At 38.6% G+C, this 22,575-nt stretch overlaps 1 protein-coding gene across 1 annotated transcript in view; it reads left to right on the top strand.

Annotated features, from left to right (window-relative positions):
* The window catches only part of LOC122811026 (sprouty-related, EVH1 domain-containing protein 1-like), a 1,131,707-nt gene that overhangs the window by 620,939 nt on the left and 488,193 nt on the right, over nucleotides 1-22,575 (top strand). Inside the window, exon 4 of the mRNA XM_044082587.1 lies at nucleotides 14,533-14,701. Within this exon, the coding sequence (XP_043938522.1) occupies nucleotides 14,533-14,701 (169 nt within the window). The remainder of the gene's footprint in view (nucleotides 1-14,532; nucleotides 14,702-22,575) is intronic.

Raw genomic sequence — 22,575 nt, 5'->3', positions numbered from 1 at the left:
ATTACTATATAACATTAGTCCCACAGAGAAAAGATTAGACCTGGTTTTCATGCAGGCCTCAGGCAGGCCTTTTAATTTATCACAGATTAATTCATTTCTCAGGCAGGTATTATCAGGGAAAGGAATTCACTCTCAAGGTCACTCCTCGCATTCCTTCCAGATAGGTCATACCTCTGATTTGATGATGGAAGTGCACTCTGTGCAGGTCATTCAGAGGGTGGGCAGGTGGATCTCTGATGCCTTTTTGTCATACAGCAGGCATTAATTTTTATTTCTGTTGCAGGGAAGGAGGTCATTTGACTCTTGGGCCATTCTTTCATCGAGAGAGCTTCAATTCAAGCCTTGCCTGCCCAGCTAGTCACTCAAGTTCTTTTGATAGTAGCTTTTCAACACTTCATTATTTTGGTTTCCCTGGCCTCAATTGGTTTCAGTTCTGGGATATCTGGAGCAAGATTACCATGGAAGAAGCTTTATCCAGTATTGCGTTAATTCATCTTGGTGTAATGATCTGGGTAAAGCCCTTAAAAAATACTGTTTGCCAAGATCCTTTTTGTTATGCACTGGTTGTGGCAATTGTATCCAAAGATGTTTTTCTTCTGGTCTGCCATTATTCTGAGACTTTACTGGAATAACGCTAGAAGGTCCAGTGCTATTGAGAGGGCCAGGCACTTTATCAACTGTAGAGTCAAGCAGGCTTCTAGTTAAATTGGTTTCTGGATGACTGAGCACAGTGACATGGATAGACTGGAGCTCGATTTCTATGATTTGGACAGTGTTCATTTGAATAACATGGATTTTGATATGTTTAATTTGGATACTGTTTTGTTATTCAGAGGGTTTTCAATGTTTAACTTGGTTCCTTCCATAACCTTGATTCTATTTGCGAGGCTGACTATTTAAAGGAAACGGCATGTCACATGCAGGGTTGGTGGCGGCCTTACAGCTTCACCTTTGTGTTTCCCCTTGTTCCTTTTCAATGGCCTTGGCTCTCCTAATGTTGGACCCAGATCTGACCAGTGGCAACATCAAGGGCTATGTGGTTTGTAAATATGAGTTAGATGGGTTTGCCTCCAGATACGAGGTAACTTGGAATATGCACCCATTTTTTCTGAAGCAGGAGTTTAAACAGGCAGTGTTATGCCAACCAGCTTGAGGTAATAGTTTGATGGTGTTTGCTTATATGCTGCATATGAATTATTATTGGCATTATTATTGGTTGTCATTGACTGTTAAGTAATAAAAGGTCGCAAAGTCAATCTGGTGTGGTTGCTGACTTGGTTCAGTGGACGTTGATATCTTACCTTGTATCAGCTCGTTGTCTGTGAACTGCGAGTCATCATACAGTATGTGGGTGGAATAGGCACTCTCTATTTAAAGCAGTGCTTCACCTTCTGCCTGCCGGATCCATCATCAGGCATGCCCCCTTCCCAACCCTCTATTGCACGGTCAGACAGTGGTCTTACAGCTTCACCCCCATTGTTTTCCCTTCTGTTCCTGTGCAATGGCCTCAGATCTCCTCAAGTTGGACCCAGATTTGATAGGTGGCCACATCAAGGAGTATGTCGATTGTAAATATGAGTTAGATGGGTTTGCCAAGATAAAAATCCAAGTAGTAGAAATGTTTGCTTTATTGCATATAGAACAAAGCTTTTGGGAAAAAAACACCCTTCATCATTATTCATCACACAATTAAAAACCAGGCATCCTATACCCTAACAGAATGAAACACATGACACAGCCCACCAATAGAAACAAACAACTTATTAATACAAAATTCTCAGAATTTAAACAGTAAAACCAACAAGTACTATATAATTAATACCATACATAAATATTTACTCATACTTCAAATTATATATTAAATTAAAAATATTTATAGCAGATAATGTTCATTTATATTGATTTTATCAACCAAAATGGGCTTTATTAGTTATATTATTTAGCCCTGGTTGCCTATCAGCAAGTATAGTTATCCATTTATATTCAGCTATATCCAATTTGTTAATAACGTTCCCTCCTCTCAAATTCTTATACATAACTTCTAATACTTTAAATTTAAACTCATGCGTCTGACCCCTAACCATAATATGTTTTGCTAGAGCATTTGTTACTAAATTCCTTCTTATCTCAGACTTGTGTTCAGTTATACAATCTTATAGGCATCTTGAGCTTTTTCCTACATAAAAACATTCACATTGCACACAAGTTCCTATATATACTACATGCATTGTATTACATGTTGCCTGACACCTAAGTTCATATATTTTATTTGTTATAGGATGACTAAAGTATTTCAAATCACAAATATTGCTGCAACAAGAACAGTTGTGGCAAAGTAAAGTGCCATATCTGTTATATATTTGAGTAACAAGATTGACATTAAAGTCTTTATAGCATAATTGCCTTTTTAAATGAATACTATTCCTATACATCAACCTAGATCTAACACCCAAAAAAGTAACCGATTCAGACATAGACATTAAAATTCGTCAATTTTTTTGAATGACATTTTCAACATTTCTAGTCATATTATTGTACGTCGTTGTATACCTAATCATATTCTTGTCAATTTTATTCCTTTCAGTTTGTACTTCACGCTCCATTCCTTCACTAAAATATGGTCTTATCATTGTTCTTTATTCTGTTACATTGTTAATAGTTTGCTCAATCAACTTTTTATTATAGCCTCTGTTTTCGAAATCTTCACTTAACTCTTTCATCTGTTCTCTACATTTTTCTGTCGTCTGTGTTAAGCCTACTAACCCTCACCATTTGACTTTTTATAATTCCATAGTACACGTGCCTTGCATGCATGCTACTGATATGTGTATATTTATTTGCTTGAACATCCTTCTTAAACACAGTAGTCTTCAATGTGTTACATTCTTTATGCAAATATACATCTAAATATGCTATACTATTACATGAAAAATTCATCTTAAATTTCAAAAAAGATGTAGTATTATTCGGATATCTTACAAAGTCAGATAGCAGCTGTTCTTCCCCTTTCCATATCAGAAAGCAATCATCCACAAAATGTTGGTAAAATAATACATTCTCTCTAAAAGGGTTGGTTGAACCAGTGATATATTCCCTTTTCCATTCATTTAACACAATGTTAGCATATGTGTTGGGCATGGGAGTCCCCATAGCCACACCTGCTACTTGCAAAAAAGATTGACCATTAAACAGAAAAATATTCTTAGTTAGGACAATTTCTATGAGACTACATATATTCGCTATTGCTCTTCCCATCATATTAGTATTATTATGCAAAAATTTTCGTATGGCCTCAATGCCATATTCATTGGGGATTACAGTAAAGAGAGGATTAATATCAACGGTAGCCATTAGGTAATCATCACTTTTACTAATATACCATGCATGTAGTTTGCTCAGTAAATCACCCATGTCCCTAATACAACTTGGACATAAGGACAAATATTTACTTAGTATGCTCTGCACATAAATTGATAGGGGTTCAGTCACCCATCCCTTTCCTAATACGATGGGTCTCAGTGGGGGTCTAGTCAAAGACTTATGCAATTTTGCTATACCGTAAATAACTGGAAGCCTCGGGCAAGGGACTGTAAAATAATTAAAAATATCTAAAGAGATATCACCCTGTAGTTGTAAAGCATAAATAAACATACTAACATCTACTACGTTTTTTAACATCAAAAAAACTAATTTCTTTAAAGGTCATATAATCATTCAAAAATTCATTCATTAATTCAATATAATCAGACTTATTTAAAATATAAATAGCTCCACCTTTATCAGCTTGCTTAATTATTATGTCCACATTTTCACACAATTCAACAAGTGCTTTATACTCATTAGATGAAAGATTGTAAGTTTTTTTATTATTATTATCATAAAGCAATCTAAGATGATAATAATAATAAAAAAAACTTACAATCTTTCATCTAATGAGTATAAAGCACTTGTTGAATAAAGCAGTCTAAGATATACCGCGGTGGTACGGCGGTAGCATTGTTACCTCACAGCAGGAGGTTCTCCTGTTCGATTCTCGGCTTGGCTTGGGAGTGCCTTCTGTGTGTAGTCTGCATTTCCTCCCCACGGTTGGGTAGCGTTCGAAAGACATGCGTGCGTAAATGGGCATGCTTTTGTTGAAGGTTGGGTGTTGAGCTGGCACCTCGGCATTTCGTAAAAAATCTACTGCCAGTCATTAGCGGACCGGAGTTCCACTGTGGCGACCCCTTACCGGGAAAAAGCCAAAAGACAAACAACAGCATCATAAAGCAATCTAAGATCTTGCTCACACAAATTCAAAAAAACATTCAATACTGGAAATTTATTAGGTATAAAGGTACTTGATTTTTTTACATATATTACAGCATTCATTCTGCTAGGGTATATAATGCCTGTTTTTTAATTGTGTAATGAATACTGACGAAGGGTGTTTTTTTTCCCAAAAGCTTTGTTCTGTATGCAATAAAGCAAGCATTTCCACTGCTTGGATTTTGTTTTTATCTTGATACATATGTTTATCCAGTGTGGTCAATTGCAGTTAATTTGTATTTTTGGTTAGATGGGTTTGTCACCAGGTCCAAGGTAACTTGGAATGCACATCCATTTTTTCTGAAGTGGTAGTTGGAACAGGCAGAGTTCTGCCAACCGGCTTAAGGTAATGTTTTGATGGTGTTTGTTTATATGCTGCATATGAATTATTATTGGCATTATTATTGGTTGTCATTGACTGTTATGTAATAAAAGGTCACAAAGTCAATCTGGTGTGGTTTGTGTCTCGGCACACTTGACAGCTATAGTCAAGACATTATTTTGTGACTTGGGATGCCTTATGTATATCAATGCTTCTCATAACCACTTTTCACCTGTCATATATAGAAAACCTCCACCATCTAGATGGCCTCCAACTAAGGGAATATATTGTTAAATCCACAGCATTCTAGTAAAGCTAGCAGGTCTCAGGTAAATGCTGCTCCCAAAATTATAATAATTAAATGCTGTGACTCACCATAGGCAGTCAGAGTGAACAGAATAAGTCTTTCTGTGCCTTCACATTCTACCTCAGTGATTGCTTTTGGTGGAAAATCATCCGGGGTGGGGATGCAACTGCATGCCATCAATTTACCTGATTGCTCTTCCCCTCCTCAATTGGTCTCTGACTAATACACTGTTTTTGTCTCCAATTTGAAAATCACTTTGCTACTCTGTGACCTAAGTAACTCCAAATTCTTCAAGCTGCATCCCTGTACAGTAAGGTAAACTGCATTTTTGTAAAATTCCTTAACATAACCTGTTTTTTTTATTACGTTCTGGATCACCTTGCACTCAAAACAGTTTCAAGTCAGTTTTTAGTGTGCTACTATCTGTTTAAGTGTCTTCATTTCGCTGTTAATCTCTAACAAATGTATTAGCCTGTTTTACTGGCTTTTGCTCTGCATTTTAGTTGTTGTACCTGGTTATATGTTTTATGAACAGCACAGTTACTGCCAGTGTAGTTACTTGTTAATAATCTGAGACAGTTTTGTTTGTGAAAAGAACAGGGTCATTAAATAATTGCCAGACTGTATTTCAAGGAGCAGAGATTGGGAACTGACTGAGAGAGGTGTTCTACCTGTCTGTCTAAAATCTAGAAACCTCCATCTCAGTAATCCCAAACTTGCATACCAAAACAATCTCGTTAGCTGTTTTTTTTTTTATTTTCTGTTTAAAGGCTGGAAAGTTCAAATACGCAACAGTGTCAAATAGTACAATATCTATGCTAACCTAACTCTACTTAAAGTACTGTTCTTTTGTGCTCTGCAGATCAGCTGCTTTATCGGTGTATTTCAACAACTAAACAATCATAATTATTTTATTTTTCTCTGTCTTCCAGTGTGTTGAGCACATTGTTGCCCTTGAGATCCTGCTGAAAACTTTGTTAGGAAATGTTCACTGCCAAAATAACTTCCACAGCAGAATTTCAGTCAAATTTCTAAAAGAAGTAAAAGGACATTACCTTCAGTTATACTAATATAAGACAGTACCTATGTATCATATGTAACTGTCTGAAATATATTTAGAGCTGTAGATATATTTCTCCCTCACTTTTGCAGATAGTGGTCTGTACAGTAGAGTGAAACTGCTGGAAGACCCCCCACCCCACCACCATATATTGCTCTAGTTTAATCTAAATTAATGCATTGGCATGATTTAGTTTCACAGAGCAAAGCTTCCCTAGTTAAAGCAATTCATTTAGCCATAAACTTCTACTGAGACTTGTCTAGCCTGACAAAAAAAGGCAATACTATTAAACTGACTGACCTCAAATTAAGAGAACATATTGTTAAATCAACAGCCTTCTAGTAAAGCTGGCAGGCCTCAGGTAAATCTTCTTCTTCTTTTGGCTTTTCCCGGACAGGGGTTGCCACAGCAGATCATCTGTCCCCTCATGACTGGCAGTGGAATTTTACTGTGTCGAGTTGCCAGCCTGGCGCCCAGCCTTCCACAGAAGGAACTCACACACTTACACCTAGGGCCAATTTAGATTGTCCAATCCACCTACTGCATGTCTTTGGGATGTGGGAGGAAACCAGAGCACCCGGAGGAAATCCACACGACCACAGGGAGGAGATGCAGACTCCGCACAGAAGGCACCCCAGCCGAGAATCGAACCGGAGAACCTCTTGCTGTGAGGTGGCAACGCTAACTGCTGCACCACCGTGGCCACCTGGCGGACCTCAGGACAACATTTAATGTAATATATTTATATATATTTTTTATTTTGGAAGCAGCATTTACCTGGCAGGCCTCAGGTAAATGCTGCTCCCAAAATAAAAAAATATATATATTACATTAAATGTTGTGACTCACTTCAAGCAGTCAGAGTAAAAACAACAAGTCTTTTTTTTTACTGTATCAAGCACCTTATACCTCATATTCCTTAACCAAGTAGAGGCAGCTTTATGCTTTTACTCAGTTTAAAATTCTCACAAGACAAAGTTGTACTTTTATTACATATTCCTAAGTTGTATTCTTCACATCACATTTAGGCATAAATAATATTTTCATTACTTAACTCAATTACATAGTTTTTTTTCTTCTTTTTGTCTCTGTTCTGCCTGAATCCACCACTGTGGTTCAACCCACTATGCATGAGCTCACTCCAGTTCCCTACCCTGCCCCTAATCCCACTCATCCTGCCCATCTCTTCTCTTGTAGTCTCCTGTCCCCAGATACCATCCAAACCCACCAAATTCATAATTTTGCATGAACAGTATTCACTTCCTTGTCTAGTTTCTCCCCTTAATCACTGTTCTGTTCATACAATAAGCCACAACCTTAAACTAACCCAGTATCTCCTTCTTCCCTACTATAATATGCTAATCCTAAACATTCTTCTATTCTCCTGAATACCCTGACACACTTATTTTCACCACAGTACCTACCAGGAAATACTCAGCTATCCCCCTCTATCTCAGTTAACCATCAAACTACTTTCAAACATCAAACATAGTAATATTTTCATAACCCTCACCTTTTTTATGCTCTTCCTACATCCACCTGTTCAAAACCAAACATGCCTACTACAGTTGAAATCCTAATCATAAGTCAAAATCCAATATAAGTGGCTGCACAAACAACACCACCCACTCAGGCATCAACTTTTAGGTAACATCCATCCTAACTCAGGACCCCATTTACAAATCCCCTCCCTTTTACAATCTCTCCCTCACCCATCATATTCAAAATGGCTTCCCCTCTTTATTTTCAACCACAGATGTATCGGTGACAAACTGTCAGAGGTAAAAACCTGGATATCCCAGCACCTACCTGACATTATCATAGCCACAGAAACATGGCTAAAGCAGAAAATTCATGATAAAGAAATGGTTCCCTCAGTCCATAACATCCTTTAGACTAGATGGATAAAAGAAAAAAAGCAGGTGGGATTGCTATTTACAAACACTAAACATCATCAATAAACAAACTAATTCACTCAGGGCATATGACCCAACCAACTCCCACAACAACCATTTTCACAGAGCATATATTTAGCCAATTCTACATTTTCTTTATTATTGTCTTATTCTAAAAAGACACAACAACAACTACCACTATACCTATACAACAGTCTGTTAGACAGTCAAATATATTATTTCTTAAACCTATGCAAACCTCCTGTACAAAAAAATCTCCTCAAACTTAAACCTACCTCTCTCACCCCAGATAACCTTCCTCCAGAATATATTAAACCAGCAACAGGTGGAGTAGCCTACCCAGTAAGCATTCTGATCAACCACTCCACAAAAGAGAGCTATGTCCATCTGTTCAGGAAGAAATTATACATTTTGCCACTTCGCAATGATGGATGCTTCCCAGACTTCACCAACTCTCAGCCCATTGTGATCCTCTTCCCCCTAGCCAAAATTGGATAAAAATACATCCATCAGAACTACTAAAACTTTACTGGAAAATAATCTTCTCTGTCATACCCATCACAACTTCTGTCATCCACATGACAGTACCAGCACTGCATTCCCCAATTTCTGCATTCACGTCAACCAGCACTGTAATTCCAACAAATTGGTATCAGCAGTATTTCTTGTTCTGTCCATAGCTTTTGATATGTTGTGCCATTACAAAGTTCTTAACAGACTTATATCCCTTGGACTAGACAGTCCAGCCCCGTTATGGCTCTCTAGTTATTTATCTGACAGACATCAAGCAGCCAAATGTACCACTGGCATCTCATCCTTCCTTCCTGTATCTGTTGGGTTTCACAAAGCCCCATACTAGGATCAGTATTGCCTAATATTTTAATTAATAACTTATATGAATCAACCAGAAATGCCACTATCATATAGTATGCAGATGATTCAACACTCATCTGTTCAGCTAAAACTATTGAAAAATTACAGCAACTAACAGAGAAATCCCTCCTGTCAGTAGAGCTTTTGACCTATAACTCCCAGCTCCTACTGAAACCCCACTCCAAAAAAAAAAAAACTTCCCTCTTTATTCCCAAAGCATTCCTAGGGAAGAAACCCAACTTTACCATAATCTATTCCAATGACAGCTCATTGTAAATTGTTTCAAACTCCAAGCTATCGGGGTACTAATTGCTGAAAATATGAACTTTGATCTCCATATAAAAGAAACAGTCAAAAATGCATCAAAAATCTTGGATTCCTTTACAGAAGTAACCCTTTTAACTGGCAAAACAAAAGTACATATAGCAACAGCATTCCAACCCTTCTGTATGGGGTCCCGTACTTATCAATTTACAAACCACTCAAGTAAACATAGTTTAATAGTAGTTTAACAAAATAACAAAATTTGTAGCAAACCTACAATATGGGTCACATGATTGCTTAGCCCTAAAAAAGCTCCTCTTGTTAGAACTTTCTTACTGCTTGTCTAACTCCCAGCTGAATATGATACACACTGTAATCCACAGCCCTGAAAATGCTCAAGCTTGACAAATATTCTTAGTTGGTATTTTCCAAATTGAACCCTATGATCAAGTGATAAAGACTTACTAAATGTAACCATATCAACTAATTCAGTATGAGACTCTATTCTTAAGTCATGGCTCAAAAATGTGGAATACTATTTTATTCCTATAAGAGTAGATTCTTCTCACAAATCCTTTAAAACAGTCCTAAAAATGCATCTCATGGATACTTGGAGTTGATTTTGCTCCACCCCTGGCTAAAATACTAATTATTATCACTTAATCCTATCTTAACTCCTCCAAGTGTATTTCTTTTAACCCCAGCTGATATTCTAGGCTTTCTCTCTCATTGCTTCATCGTCGCCTCTGGCTATTTTATATCCATTGTCCTACCTATCTTATTCTGCTTATGATCTATAATTTATCTCAATTCATTATGTAAAGTGTACTCATATTGTTATTGTTAAATGTTTGCATAATTTATGGAGGTTTTCTTCTGGGCCTCCACTAAAAATGAGATAAATTCCATGCCAATTTTACTGATAAACAAAGGTAATAAATGAAATAAATATATAAAGGAATAAATAATGTCTGAATGCACAGAATGGCCAAAATAATGCATTTTACATTGTTGCATCAACCCCTGGCATTGTTTTAGAGCTCTTCTGTGATTTTTTTGTAAGCAAACATCTGTTTACTTAGCCAATGCATAAATGACATGGTTGGCAACATTTCTATGTTTCTGTTTCGCTCCAACATATATTTACTTCATTAGCATATATCACAGCTCATCATATGGCCATTACCACATTTCTCTGCTATACTTTGTTTTCTGTCTGGCCACATTGTGTTTGTGTGTTTCCTGAATCACACACACCCTGCTCCTGCCCACTCATAGAGCTTAGCATGATGCAGTAGGCATTTATGAATCCCAGGCAAACTGAATATTTGTTGGTAGTTTTATATTTATTGGTATTTTTGCTGCCAAAGTACTATATTTTTATTTATTCTATAATATTACTGAATTGTATTAGTTTTTTTTTAATGTTGGAATTCTTGCACTCTTTTTTTCCTGCATTCTTATTGTCTGTTTTTTTTCATAGATTTTCTCATTGTTTTGTTTTTAATGACATATTTATATGTTTTAGGTTTGGCTTGGATGTGAGGTGTTATCTTGGTTGTCTAGTAGTGTATGTTTTAGGTTCTAGTATATTTGATTAGCGTAATATTTTTTTCTTTTGAAATGGATTGGTGAGATTGCTTGATTTTAGTATTAGTTTTCTATGTTTTGTTTTGTAGTTGAATTTCATTTTTTAAATTGCATGGTTCAGATGTTTCATATTTAATTTCATTTTTTGCATTATATTTTTCTCCTTAAATTCTGTGAGAGAAATTGAAATGTTTGTTTTTAGTTATTTTCGTGGGCTGATCAAGCAACTTATATACATTTTAGATTACATGATCAACATTTATTTATACATATATGCACTCTGTGCTAAATATTCACTTATATTTCACTACATATTTAGAGTCTAAGGTGAGAAGTATTTGGATTTTATTTAATGAATATATGACCATTTTTCTGTTTATAATTTTGGAATTGGGTTTGTCAAATTTTGAATAGGCAATCTTTGACTGCTGTGCAGTTTTCTGTGATTTTTCTTTTCTGCCATGGGACTTGACTGAGACACCTCCATTTTGCATTAATACCTGGTAAACAAAGGTGGTGGTGCTGCGGTAGCATTGTCGCCTCACAGCAAGACGTTGTTCCATTCGATTCTCAGCTAGAGCATCTGGAGACATGCGTGAATGGGCGTACCTTCATTGAAGGTTGTGCATCAGGGCTGGCAAACTCGGCACGTAAAAAATCTACTGCCAATCATTAGCGGACTGGAGTTCCGCTGTGGCGACCCCTAACCGGGAAAAGCCGAAAGACCCAACAACAACCTGGTAAACAAAGAAGACGTTCATAGCTTGATAGGTTCATAAGTTGATAATTGGCAAGCAGTCACTAGGACCGTTAAGACCTTAGCTAAGCAGGGCTCTTGAATTGCTATGTAGTTTAATGTGTTCACCTTCTTCTTGTGGAGGAGCTATACAAGATAGCTCAGGGAGAATTTATGACTGCCCACCCAATTACTAAGACTAATTTTGAAAGAATCCAGAGCATGGCTTCATTTACTATGCTGATGAAGCTTGCTACACAGGTGTGGAATGCACTGGTTCAGTCAACTAAACTACTAAAGTGTCTTATTTATTTATTTGCTGCAGTAGCCAAATACCTTTGGTATGGGGAGGATTATGAGCTGCTAGCTCTTCAGAAATGCAGCAGGTTGAACAGAGCATGGCCTTTCATTGCTCAAAAAGCAAAGCAGAGGTTACTTTGAAGGCATTGGTAGGATACTGAATAGAAGGAGTGGGCTTCCAGTATATCTAAGTAACTAAGGGTCTTGAGACAAGTGATAATCCTAGTTAAGAATTTCAGTGGCTCCTCAAGTTGATGCCAAGAAATGTTCTGGTTAAAGGAGCATTATATTCAGTAATTGGTTACAGACAGAAGGAATTCTGAGCTATTGTGGAGACTTGATGGCGAAATAATAATGATATTTACATAGGTAGTCTCATCTGTGATTGCAGTATCAACTTGGAGGAATGTATTATTTATATGACTGAAGGTGGGAAAATTTTATTTATCAGACAAAACCACACTACATTTCTAAGCATTTAACTTAAGACCATTGTTAGTGCATCAAGATTTGGCCTAATCAAACTTCTGCTTAAAAAACACTGTGTTGGAAGTGTGAATTGTTCCCAGTTTATAGTCACCAACAAATTTAGATAACCCCAAGCCCAAAACACTAGACTGGATATCAGAGAAGTAGATGCCAAAAAGGAGGGTATATATTGTCAAAACATTTTTGTTAATCAGATGTAAGCTTTCACATGACTAAAAGAAATTCCTCTGCAAGTGCATGTTTATTAAGATATTTACAGAAGTATGAAAGCATATACATAATTGTATAATTAGCAAAGTAAATAACACCAAATATCTCTCAAGACATGTAACTTACAGTGAAATATCAAAGGTAGTTTTCTACAGCAACATCTCTAGTTTCACTTAATATCATGCAACAGTTTTTAAGTCACTTAGTTTTTGGAGTATTAAGTACATATGGAAATATTGCTTATTTTATAATTACAAGCAAACAACTAGCAATATTCCAGTACAGTGTGATATAAACTGGCATTGACAGTGAATTATCCTGTCTCCCACATTGGTGTGTCACACCAAACACATCAATAGTATGTACTAGCTCAGTTGTAGAGTAAGACTTTCTGTTCTGAAAATATGAACATAAATTTAAAAATATGAATAATAAGTCAGTAACAAAGATTCATTTCTCCATGCATGACAACCTGGACTAACAATCTTAGTGTCATTTTGTTAATAATTCCTTGCCTTTCTAATACCGCCTGTTATTAGCTAGTAAGTCACTTAGTTAAAGAAGTCAAACCCAGATACGTTCAGAATGCCATAAGGAGGTACGGGTGTGAACTGAAAGTATACAAAAAGGCATTTTATGCTTGAGTTAGTTAAATTTGAAATTGATCAGGGAACATTTCAATTTGTTTGAAATGTAGAAAGCAAAATTAAAAAAAAAAAACAGGACTGATAGTTAAATAATTTACAAGACATATATTAAATGATCTCAGTTATTATGATTTAATCTCAAAATATTTGCCAGTTTACAAGCTATCATGAAGTGATTGGGTGAGCGGGGGCACCAAATAGTATGGTGCCCAGAGCAGTAAATCCTCCTGCTACAATTCTGGACACTGTGCAAGAACTCTTCTACAATACTAGATTCTTGGGTTTTTCAGTTTCATGTTGTCAAGAATGTTTTGATTTTCATGAAGTCTAGCCATGTACTCCATCACGATGAGCATGGAGGGAAAAATAGGGAGGTCATTTAAATGAAAAATTCAGGATCCTTTATTAGAAGAATCAAAATAAAAGAGTACCATTGTTAGGTGTGAGTATGTTTCACATAATTTGCCAAGTTTGTGTCAAGTGGGTAAAACTGATGAGAATGTAGTCAGTCTACACTGGCATTAGTCTTATAGTCATGACTTAAGTGAATTAACAAAGTGAGAAAGAAAAGAAAACAGTGTGAAAGGCAGCAATAAATCAGTGATGTGGATTTAGAGGAGCAAGTGGTGAGCAAAATGGAAACAGAAAAAAATGTAAATGTTATTATGAAAAAAATAGATACCCCAGTTGCAGGGTTAGAACCAGATTCTGTTATAAGTCAACTATCATGGTAGGAATCTGGTGACTGAAGTATCAGACTAGGATTGTGGCCCAAATGGGAAAAGAGGCCATAGTCAGCTATGCGTGGGACAGGCATTCTAACACAAATGAGAGACATAGATGAAAATGACGTAGGACACAGAAATATAAAGTGGCAACAATGTATGACAATATCAGTGTATACCAAAAATTACATAAAAATGAATGTTACAAGCAGATCTGTAAAAACAGCTGTCAAATACAAAGACAGAATTCATTATATTTAAAGAAAAAACATGAAGGTGTGTTGACAAAAGAAGCTTGGCAAAAGATATAGGGCATGGTAAAGTTATTCTGTAAGTTCCATGTGAAAAGTGGAGGGGAGGATGTTTTCAATGTGCAATAATCTGTCCGATATTGTTGACCAATAAGAATCTGAGTAAAGCAGAATAAGGAGGGTCTCGATATCACTGCTGATAATGATATGGAGTGTAAAACGTTGCACTTCTCAGGGTAGTGACATTTGATATCATGAACCACAACTCAGTCCTGGCCGCTGCTTAAATTATATTAGGCATATGAAAAATGATTCATAATTTGCCTATTAATTATTTAATATAGGTGAATAATATCTCATTCAGCTCTCTCATTCAGTTATTTTGTAGTACAAAAAGATCTGACGTGCTGTTGGGATCCTGCAATCATTTTCTTACGTAAGAACATTTGAAGGGTATAAAAAAATTGTGTATTCCATCCATAGCTCATGCTAAAGTTCAGACATCTAAATGTGTTTCTGTTTGTGTTTATCCTACAGACAATCCTGGAATGTGTGCTTAAGAAAGACCTTGTTTATAACAAGGTTAATCCCATTTTTCATCACTGGAAAGTCGACGAAAATAAGTTTGGTCTAACATTCCAAAGTCCTGCTGATGCAATCACATTTGAAAGGAGCGTGCAAGCAGCTGTGGAAGAGCTGGAACAAGGTAGGATGCAATGCTGCCACATTTTAAGCATGTAGTAATACCGTAAGGCCATGTGTATAAAGTAGTTCTAAATGTTTGATAAAACTACCTACATAGCTGATTTATAAACAAAAATAACAAAGTATATATATCACTGACCATAGTGCTAAAACTAACTAAATAAAATCAAAAAAGAATCTTTGCCAAAAGATCTAGAACACATATTTTATATGCTAAATAAAAAAGAGTAAGTGTTTTTGTCTTATTCAGTCTGAGGTTTTCAGAATGTAACGTAGCCAGAATATAACCAAGTAATAAGTGAAAAGTAAAACTAGTATTCATCTAAGAAATGTACAGATAGAAAAATGCATAAAACAACTAAATGAAAAAAACCTAACACATGACACATGCAAACGTTTATTGCGTTAACCTCTTTCACATCTGCACACATTTGAAATAAATGTGGTCATTGAGATTAAATGAAAACTGTTTACTATTTACTTTCATTTTGTAAAACTGTAAATTGTGCCTGTATGCTCTTTGCATCTGCATCTGAGAACTATATTAAGTGAAAGAGATGAAGTACTGGTGCAAATATGGCTTATAGAAGGGGAGCAATAAGAGAAATTACACAATTTAAAAACAATTTGCATAATCAAAATGTAACTCATTGTGATGCACATTTAAAAGCAATGTGAAAGATATGTAAAAATGCATGGATAAAAACAAGTGTGTATACACTAACAAAGGATGTCAACTTTAAAACAATGGAAGATACATAGCAAAGATATTGCTTCTGAAGTAGTATATAATACTGAAAGGGATATGACTCAGAAATGCACGCTTCATATCAGTATTATAGGTATAAAACACATGACTTTAGAGATGCTCATTTATCTGCAAACATACATTGCAAAACAACTGAGAACAGATTCAAAAGCTGCATGATTCTGAACTGTGCTATATGCTTAAAAAATATTACATGCTTCAAAACAGTGGGTCTAGAATAATTTCCTCTGTGATACGTCACTGCTGGTGCTTCTGTCTTCAGAGTTATCATTGCTGTCATCACCCCACTTTTCCCTATTTTACATGAGGTTATATCTACAATTGTTAGACTTCAGAAGATGGAACTGAGTATACAACAGAGAGATTGCTATATTCCTGTCTTCTCATGAATAATATGATTACATAACTTGCAAATATAGCGTCTTAAGGTATAGCTGCCACTTACAGAAAGCTGAATAACTCATTTTCTTTCTAACTACAGTACTTTTGGATTCATCTGCTTCACCTACATTTCCAGACAAACTTACCCTAAATAGGCAATCAAAATCACTGTTCATATAAAAGAAAATGAACCAAAAAATATCAAGCACTCTAATTACAAACCTGGTTAACTGCTAAATGTGGATATTTTGAAATAGGGTCTTTTCAAAATTTCTTCATAGGATCATAGGAGGCTACTATCGTAGGAGGCTACTGTTATAGCCTTGTTCCCTTATGGACCAAGATATGTAATCTATGTTTGGGTGTGAATCTAAGATCAGCACCAGCTGCCTCTGTCTAAGAGGAACACAGGTAAAACCCCCGTGTACATTTACAGTTTCCCACCCAATTGTCTAGGTCATGCTTAAATAGGGTCATTGAGGAGCTCTGTTTTACATGAACTGGGAGTTTGTTCCAGAGGACTGGTAACCTGTGGGAGACATATCTGCCCCTCCAGCATGTTCTGTTAATATCGCAGGCTAGGTTAAGATCCCTAGAGTCAGTGAATCTTGTCCCATTGGATTTGCGGATGTGCAGCAGCTTCATCAAGGCAGGGTCTGAGACTGCTCTGTAGACCAGGCACAAGTCGCCTCTAAGCAGTCTATACAATACTGAGTAAAGTGATAGGGCCTTCAGTCTGTCCGTGTAGGTTATGTGTTGTAGGCCTTCAATTTTCTTGATGAGAAACCTCTGAGGTCTCTCCAGTTGCTGCAGATGTCTGGTGAGGTGCATACAGAAGGGAGCATTGTACTCTGTTACTGGTTTGATGAGAGCCGTGTTCAAGGGTATTATAACCTCCTTAGTTTGGATGCTATACCCTTGCTTATGAGTTGTGCAATGTAAAAAGCTTTTCCTTGCTACTATGGACACCTGATGATCAAAATTAAGGCTGCTATCAACTTGCATTCCTATATCTCTCACTACTGGGTTTGAACTTAGATGGATATTATTAATGTTGTTATTAACAGGGGTTTCTCCTTTGCTGAAGGGGATAATAATGCATTTTTTGTGTTTAGTTTAAGTCTGTGGCTTTGACACCTATCATTTGTCTGTGTAAGCCCATTTTGCAGTATGTCAACGTCTTTGGAGGATTCGATGATTGCACCCAGTTTGCAGTCATCAGCAAACTTGATAAGCCATAGGCCATCTATTTTTGCCTGGATTTCTGAAAAATAGATACCAAACAAAAGGAGGGATGGCACTGATCCCTGTGAAACAACACTGGTAACAAATCTGCTAGTAGAGTTGGCATCCCCAATTTTGACTGTATGTGTTCTGTTTATGAGCCATTTGGCAACCAGTCTAGGGATATAATGGTTAATCCCCAGCTGGGTGAGTTTTTCAATGATGCCTGAATGAGGAATTGTGCCAAGGGCCTTGGCTAGGTCAAGATAGGTGGTGTGAACTGTTTTGCCTTCATTCAGAGTCTTGGTGATATTCTTGAAGAAGTCCACCAGGTTTAGCAGGCAAAATCTGCCCTTAATGAAGCCAAACTGGGTTGGGTCAAAAGTTTGAAGGTCACCAATATCCTTGTTCATAGGTAGGTACTAGGTTATCGGCCCTGGGGCCTATACAAGCCCAGCCAAAAAGGTACCCTGACTTTTGCCACCCAAGAAAATTATTTTCCTGTGCCACTGTCGAGCAGAGCCACAAAGGTGATCCCTTGGGTGAATTTCCTATTTCCCATCCAATCATCAAGATTTTTCTTGAAGAGTGCTAATGAGGAGCTTTGTTTAATATAGATAGGTAGTTTATTCCAGAGTATGGGAAGTCTCTGGGACAGGAATCTATCCCTCCAACATGTTCTGTTTATTGTGGTGACAAGGTTTAGGTCCCTAAAGCATGTAGCTCAGAGGGATTGGGATTTCTTTAAGTGGAGCATGTCCACCAGCTCTGGGTTTGACATAGCTTTGTATGTTAGGCAGAGACCGCCTCTGAGTAGGCGATATGCGATGGAGTAAAGCTGGAGTTTTTTGAGATGGTCTGCGTAGGGCATCTGTTTGAGGCTGGTAATCCTCTTTGTGAGGTATTTCTGCGGCCTTTCCAGTTGTTGTAGATGTCTTGTGAGGTACATTCCAAAAGGGGCGTTGTACTCTACAATGGGTCTAATGAGTGATGAGTAGAGGGGAACAATTACCTCTTTTTTTCTGGATGAGAAACCTTTTGTGATGAGGTGTGCCACGTAGAAGGATTTCCTGACTACTGTGGTGATGTTCATAGGTTCATAGGTTCATAGGTTCATACTAGGCTATCTGCCCAAGGGCATTTATAAGCCTAGCCCATAGTTATGTGGCTTTCGCCACCTCTTTAGTTTGAATAAAACTATGCCTATTATTTTGCTGTGCCTCTGTCAAGCAGTGACACTGAAGTAATCCCTGGGGTATATCTGCGATCTCCCATCCATTGGTCAAGATTCCTCTTGAACAAGGCCAGCGAGGTGCTCTGCCTCACATGTACCGGGATTTTGTTCCACAGCATAGGGAGTCTCTGGGTGATGAATCTGTCCCTCCAGCATGTTCTATTTATAACCGTGTCAAGGTTTAAGTCTCCGCCCTTGTGGTTCTGAGGGATCTAGATTTTTGAGGTGAAGCATATTCATCAAATCTGGGTTTGACATGGCCTTATATGTCAGGCACAGGTCACCTCTGAGCAAGCGGTATGAGACTGAATAGAGCTGGAGTTCTTTCAGTCGGGCAGCATAAGACATATTTTTGAGACCCTTTATCCTTTTGGTGAGGAACTTTTGGGGCCTTTCCAGCTGCTGCAGGTGTCGGGTCAGATACATTCGAATGGGGCATTGTACTCAATCATAGGTCTAATGAGTGATGAGTACAGGGGACGATGACCTCCCTTGATCTAGATGTGAATCCCTTCATGATCAGGTGGGCAATGTAGAAGGTTTTCTAAACTACTTTAGCAACATGAGTGTCAAACGAAGGCTACTGTCAACCTGGGTCCCCAGATCCCTGATGACTTCTTCTGTGCTCAGTGGATTGCCACCTATATGGTAGCTAGGGGTAACCTTGTTTTTCCCGAAGGGTATGACTATGCATTTCTTGGTGTTTAACTTTAGGTCATGGCTCTGGCACCAGTTATCCATTTCTGTGAGGCCCTTCTGAAGGATATCTGTGTCAGATGTGTTTTCGACTATGGCGCCCAGTTTGCAGTCATCTGCAAACTTTGTCAGCCATAACCCTCCTGTGTTTGCTTGTACTTCAGAAAAGTAGATGCCGAACAAGAGTGGACCCAGGACTGAGCCCTGTGGGACACCACTTGTGACAGGCTTTGAGTCTGACATGGCTCCAGCAACTCTCACCCTGTGGGTTCTGTCACTTAGCCAGTTTGCAACCCATCTTGTGATGTATGGGTTTACATTCAAGCTGATGAGTTTTTTGATGATACCTGAGTGGGGTATTGTGTCGAAGGCCTTTGCCAGGTCGAGGTAGGCTGTATGGACTGCCTTTCCCTCATCAATGGCCTTGGTGACTGTCTCGAAAAAGTCAACCAAGTTTAAAAGGCATGATCTGCCTTTGACAAAGCCAAACTGTCACCCCTAGGCTTCCGGATATTGGCAAAGGCTCTTGCCACCCCCATAGTGCCTTTTTTAGGCAAGGCTCAAATTCTAAACCTACCACTCTAGAACACAAAAAAGGAAAAAAACTAAGGGTAATGCTGCTCAATGCCAGAAGTCTCAATCTCAAGATGCACGCACTCGAGGCCCTTCTCAGTATGAAGAACATCGATGTCTGTGCTGTGACAGAAACCTGGTTCAAGGCTCCTGAGAGCACCCCAGCACTATCAGGTTTCACCTCATATCATGAGTTCCGGCCCCAAAATCCGGACAACACCAAGAAAGGAGGGGGGGTGTCCATATTCATAAAGGACACCCACACCTCAAGGTTGGGGGCAACGCACGATGCATCGGAGACCATTCAGGTGCAATTAACCATAGGCAAGACTGCTCTGCAATTTGTAGCATGTTACAGGCCACCCTCTCAAACTCAGGAACCTCACATGGCCTTCCTGAAAACATTGGAGGGGATAAATGTATCTCCAAACACCATCATACTAGGTGACTTCAACTACCCTAATATAGACTGGGAACACTACTCAAGCCCAAACACTCTAGCCCAAAGGTTCCTGGAGTTCATAAACTCAAATGCCATGGAACAACTAGTCACCATCCCCACAAGAGGAGAAAACATACTTGATCTCATCATCACGAACATGGGATCACAATGTTCAACACCGGAAGTATACAGCTCACTGGTGAGATCAGATCATAAACTAAACTCGCTGGAGGTCCTCATCCCGCCCCCCACCTGAAATAAAAAAGACCACAGTGAAAAACTTCTCAAAAGCCGACTTCACACTTCTAAAAACTAGTGTGGTCTCCTTTAAGGCCCCTGAGCCAGTGGTAAACATTACTCAAACCGCTGAATCACTTACAAATGCCTTCTACCAGCACCTACAGGACTGCATGGATCAGGCAATCCCAAACAAAACTAAGACTCTTTGTACCAAAGGCAAGCATCCAGTCTGGTGGACCCCAGCCATAAACAAGCTCTACAACAAAAGGAGGAAGCTACTACAAGATAGAGCAAAATCCTTGAAAGGTAAGACACCTTTGATCATTATAAGTAAAAAACTAAGAGCTCTCATAAAATCATCCAAGGCAAATTTTGAGAGAAAAATCGCCAAGGACTCAAAAGACAATCATAAGGCCTTCTTTAGCTATGTTAGAAACCTAGGCGGAAACTCCCAGATATGCTCAGAATTAGTTCAAAATGATGTGAAGATTACTGAACCTACACACATTGCCAACATACTGGCTGACAGGTTCAGTGCAAACTTCTCCCCACCCCCCCAAAAGGAGCTATATCTATACCAGAGGATTGTAGCCCCCGAAACATCTCCAACGCCCAGGTGAGAACTGCTCTCTCCAAGGCAAAAAACACAGCATCCATGGGACCGGATGGTGTCCCCGGCTGTGTGCTCCATGAACTCAATGAGGAATTAAACCCGCAGTTAGGACAGCTGTTTAATCTTAGCCTCACCTCAGGATACATACCCAAGGAGTGGCGCACGGCGACTGTGGTCCCACTTCACAAGGGCGGTGCCTCCACCGACCTTGGAAATTACCGTCCCATTAGCTTGACAAGCCTTATCTGCAAAGCCATGGAGAGGATCATAATGGAACTCATAAATAAAGACATAGGGAACTTGCAGACTTTGGATCCAACCCAGTTTGGCTTTGTCTGGGTGGGATCCAGAGTTTGGAGATTACCAATGTCTTTGTTTATAAGTTCCATGTGATTATCAAAGGAGAGATAACTGTCCACCTGTGTCCCAAAGTCTCTTATCACACTTTCGGTATTGAGTATACTACTGCCTATGTTGTAGTTCATGGGTACAGAGTTTTTACCAAAGGGGATGACAATGCACTTTTTGGCATTGAGCTTGAGGCCATGGCTTTGACACCAGGCATCTGTCTCAGTGAGGCTCTTTTGTAGGATGCCCACATCATTAGGAGTTTAGATTATGGCTCCTAGCTTGCAGTCATCTGCAAACTTCGTTAGCCAAAGACCTTCTGTGTTAGCTTGTACTTCAGATAAGTAGATACCAAACAGGAGAGGACCCAGGACTGAACCCTGTGGTATTCCACTTGTCACTGGTCTGAAGTTGGATTTGGAGTCTGCTAATTTCACAGTGTGGGTTCTGTCAGTGAGCCAGTTGGCAACCCATCTTGTGACATAGGGATTTATGCCTAGTTTAGTGAGTTTATCTATAATTCCAGAGTGGGGGATGGTGTTGAAAGCCTTGGCAAGATCTAGAAAGGCTGTGTGAACCACCATACCCTTGTCTACAGCTTTGGTGACTATTTCAAAGAAGTCTATCAGGTTTAGGAGACATGATCTGCCTTTTACAAATCCAAACTGGGTGGGATCCAGAGTTTGGAGATTACCAATGTCTTTGTTTATAAGTTCCATGATGATACGTTCCATGGCCTTGCAGACCAGGCTCGTCAGGCTAATGGGGTGGTAGTTCCCGGGGTCCATAGTGGCTCCCCCCTTGTGGAGTGGGATAACCGTTGCTGTGCATCATTCAGCAGGCACAAAGCCTGAGGTGAGGCTATGATTGAACATGGTACTTAGGTGGGGTGCCAGTTTGTTCTGTAGTTCGTGTAGAACGCAGCCTGGGATGTTGTCTGGTCCCATGGATGCTGTGTTCTTGGCTTTCAAGAGTGTGGTTTTTACCTGTGCATCCGTGATTACAGGAACTTTGCATTCTTCCGGTATAGAGATGGGCTCTTTAGGGGGTGAGAGGGGGGTAAAGTTAGCACTGAACCTATCTGCCAGGATGTTGGTAATATCAGTTGGGTCTGTATATTTAGTGCCATTGTGCTGTAACTCAGAGCAGATCTGAGTGTTGCCATTGAGATTCTTGACATAGCTATAGAATGCTTTGTGGTTGTCTTTAGAATCAGTGGCGATTTTGTTTTCGTAGCTAGTTTTGGAGGATTTTATCAGGGATCGCAGCTTCTTAATGAGGCTGACCAGGGAGCTCCTCCACTCGTGGTATTTTACTCTCTTTTGCAGAAGTTTCTTCCTTCTGTTGTACAGCTT

The sequence above is a fragment of the Protopterus annectens genome, chromosome 1.part0 (assembly GCF_019279795.1).
Source record: "Protopterus annectens isolate FY-2018-M chromosome 1.part0, PAN1.0, whole genome shotgun sequence".
Taxonomy (NCBI): domain Eukaryota; kingdom Metazoa; phylum Chordata; order Ceratodontiformes; family Protopteridae; genus Protopterus; species Protopterus annectens.
The sequence above is the reverse complement of the archived record's forward strand: the minus strand, read 5'-3'. Positions and strand labels throughout refer to the sequence as shown.